We start from the raw sequence: 3,954 nt of genomic DNA on the forward strand, positions 1-3,954 counted from the left end.
CCCCTCAGCAGCCTCCACTGGTAAAATATGAATGACATAATCAGTAGTGTCACTTCAACGGGAGTTGTTGTCGCTCCACTGTATGTGATGCATTACAAATGTGGTGCTTGATAACAGTGCGGCCAAAGATGATGATAGTTAGTGCAGTGTTTACAGGAAATATGGTGTCGTTGTTCTGGGTGGAATTACTCTCTCCGAGTCGGGGACCGCCCGGAACAGTTTGGGCTCCCTTGTATTGGCGTCTTTGAAGACCATGATGGAGGCAATGTTGCCACAGCGATAGCAGTAGTTAGGAGCTGACCAGACCGTGACCAGCTTCTCATCAAACATGAATTTGTAACCTTCATGGACTAGTTGATGTGCCCGACAGATCAACGTCAAGTTGTTGATGTGAACAAACTGCACATCGAGGGATATATAAACAAAAAAAGAAAGAGAGTGAGATGAATGTGAAAAATAAAACAGGACTATTACCCATTTCATATATATTGCTGTGTGAAATTGACAATGTATGTACTGCAGTGTGCATCTCTAATCAGTGGTGAACAAGACTAATCTTACCTCATTGGTGACCTTTGCACCAAACAGCCACCCAGCTCCCCTGGGGCTGATGGCCCAGGTGTCGACGTCCTCGGGGTCTGACCAGACAAGGTCACAGAATGCTCCCTTGTGGGGGATCTCCTGGTTCCGCTCAATGGTTCTGATTTGGTCCAGGGTCTTTATGTCTGGGGAGAGGCCCCCATGAACACACAGAATCTGCTCATCCATCAGCTGGCACAAGAAAACAACCAAAGTACAGCATTAGAATAACTGTGATAGTAGAAAATATCTTAAGGCTCATGTGTAATCATCTCCATGTTGGCTTGATATGCTAAAATTGTGACATGGGGGATTTGACTGCAGGAAATCAGAAATACAAAGCAATAGAGTTGTACTCACTGCTGCAACTGTTAACATATCAAACACTTTGGTACAGTAGCGCCAGGCATTGGCATTTCCATATTTGGTTTGGCATTCATCTGAAAGGAAAAATAGACCGGGGACATCCCATTTACAACCAGTGCACCTGGAGTCAATGGTTTGGATTGAACGATAACTACTAATGTAGCCTATTATTGCAACATTTGGTTGGGCTGGATATGGTGAAGTAATGAAAATCTCACCATAAAAGCCATATACTTGGGTTATTTGTCTGCTTTCGTGGTTTCCTCTTAAAAGCGTGATGCGGTCAGGCCATTTGGCTTTTAACACCAGCAGGTATGTGAATGTCTCCAAGCTGTAATATCCCCGGTCAACAAAGTCACCCTGTAGAGACACAGACACCAAATCATGATGGGGTGATTCTTGATGGACGTTGTAAACATGAAAAAACAATAACAGTCAAATCAATTAAGATAAATGGGAGTGGACAAGAGGAGAATAGTTGAGTTTTAACCAACCATGAAAATATAGTTTGTGTCTGGGACCTGTCCTCCGGTTCTGAAGAGTTCACACAGATCATAAAACTGAAAGAAGAAGAAACAACCAAGTTAACTTCATAACTACTGAAAATAAATGTAAACTCCATCAGCTTCAAACACAAATATCTAGCAATGTTGCTGTAAAGCTGTGATGGTCAATAAAGTAGCCTACCTGTCCATGTATATCTCCACACACAGTCACAGGGGTGGACACAGGCTGGACATTGGATTCCTCCAGCAATAGGTCACATACATAATCACATAACCTCTGAGGAAAAACCCACACTTGGTAAGAATAAGAAGCATAATGTAACAGTTTCAGAGACTTCAATGTGATGTGTCATGCAATCGTTTAATGAATGAATGGCATAGTAGAGAAATTCACAAGTGACAACTAAGCTACTGTAAATGACACTCTCATACCAATCATTTCGTCAAGCATGATGATGGCATCCGTTGAATTATAATTCTAGGCTATGGCATCACAGTCTGTGATTTCAGGTCAGGATGCTTCGACATGATTAGAAGTGATACTGATTTGGCTGTTGCTCATATCTGATAAGTAGGCTTCTATGCGTGCTGCTCATCAGGGTTATTTTTAGAGGTGATTGCCATTGCTAAGGCATTGATTCTCACCTTGAGGTCGTTTTCAGGTAAATATTTACACTGCTTGGCAATCTCCGCGTATTTATCCAGGTCCAGTGGCGCCATTGTATCAGCTGTTCGCTAATGTTTCTACTACTATGCATGTTCGGTTCCGTCAGTCAGATTTACTGAACAGTTTGCGTTGTGCTGCCATCTGCTGTGTAGGATACGCACATGCATACTATAGGCCTTAGAATTTGGTTTTATATCCTCCGGACCCGGACAGTGCATATTGTGAGCTCTTTAAGTCTTGTTAAATCATAGTCAAATTAGTAATTATTGGATGTAACAGTTCTGTAGCTCTTGGCTTCATAACTAGCCTCTGGTATCATGTTGTGCAGCTCATGTCACTCCTGATCAATGTAAATACTGCTGACAACAAGTGTTAAGGCCTGTAGCCGCATAGCGGCGCTCGCACACAAACAATGGGCGATTAGGCTACTGAGCGCACATATCCTGCCTAGGCCTAATAAATATCACAATCATATTTGTTTCATCTAACCCTCACAATAGCCTACTACCAACATATTTTACATGAATGGATTACCAATTGGGGTCATGTTGACCCCAATAACAAATGATTGAGAAAAGCAACTATATAAACTTAACTATTATCAAAACATTATTAGAAATGTAAATAATGTTATCTGAAAAAGTATATATTCAAAACAGACTATTATTTAAGCAAAATTACAGCAATTTGCATATTCTGTCAAATGAACATATAAATGTTTCCCTGATATAATGTGCAGCTTTTTTCCAAAGTACAATACAGATTAGTACTAAAACGCTGATTTGCCATCATTTGATTTATAAGTAAATATTAATTTTGTCATATTTATGTGGTAAAAAATGACTTCCATTTAAAGGCGAAGTACACCAAAATGTGAAATATACTTAATTTTATTGACAAAAAGTGATTCATCCATTTATCCTGAGAGCCAATGACAAAAAAATATATGTCTAAGCTTTCATTATTTACTTACCCCACAGCCAGCATTAGCATCACTGGAAGTGAAACAATGTGGTAGGGCCTATGGCAGGATGCTTCAAAAAGCATGCACAAATCGTGAAAGTCACTTCAAACCACATGGTATAGCAACCAAAATATCACAAGTTGCACATATTGAATATATTGGACAATATTGAATGAGCCAGCACTGCTAATACACACCAATACAGCACTATGTACACATTCAGAGGGTAGATGGTTTCTGGATTACAGTTCTACCTAGTATTCATACCACTGACAGACTTTTATGAGCTGTTTTGACTGTAACTAAGCATATATATAAGGTAATTTTTGATTTTGTACACATTCATACATAGTTATAACCATAGGCAAGTACATTAGGTTCTCCATATCTGCAGGTGATCTGTCTATCAGGCCAAGATCACTCCAACAGGTCCCCCTCCACCCTCTGAGGATATGTATAATTTAATATTATGTCTCCTGAGAAACCAGAAGGCACAAAAATAAGGTTGTTTTTGGTTTTGTACACAGCCATACGATGTTGTATAGAAAAGTACAATCTCAGGCAAGTACATGGAGACCTATATCTCTACAGATTATCTGTCTATCCGGTCAAAATAACTGATACAGGTCCCCCTCCACCCTCTGGTGGTATGGATAACTTGTTATTATGTCTCCAAAGAAACCTAAATTCAAATAAAGGTCATATCTATCAAATTACTATAGGCAGAATTAGTGTTTTGGGCTGGGGTCAAAATTGCCCCAGCGGATTAGATTTTTTTAAAGTACAGAAACATTAAATAATGATTTTGATCAAGTTGGTTGACAAAGTCATGAAAAATCTGAAGAATTAAAAAAAACACATTTGGGTTATGA

At 39.5% G+C, this 3,954-nt stretch overlaps 1 protein-coding gene across 1 annotated transcript; it reads right to left on the reverse strand.

Moving 5' to 3' along the window:
- Positions 1 to 2,171, reverse strand: LOC120050874 (serine/threonine-protein phosphatase 6 catalytic subunit-like). The gene is made up of 7 exons (XM_038997402.1): positions 2,097 to 2,171; positions 1,633 to 1,728; positions 1,440 to 1,505; positions 1,164 to 1,305; positions 940 to 1,019; positions 562 to 771; positions 1 to 399 (listed from the first exon to the last, which is right to left on the reverse strand). The coding sequence occupies exons 1-7, from the start codon at positions 2,169 to 2,171 to the stop codon at positions 151 to 153; spliced, it is 918 nt and encodes a 305-aa protein (XP_038853330.1). The 3' UTR covers positions 1 to 150.
- Between the last annotated feature and the right edge of the window lie 1,783 nt (positions 2,172 to 3,954).

The sequence above is a fragment of the Salvelinus namaycush genome, chromosome 1 (assembly GCF_016432855.1).
Source record: "Salvelinus namaycush isolate Seneca chromosome 1, SaNama_1.0, whole genome shotgun sequence".
Lineage (NCBI taxonomy): Eukaryota > Metazoa > Chordata > Actinopteri > Salmoniformes > Salmonidae > Salvelinus > Salvelinus namaycush.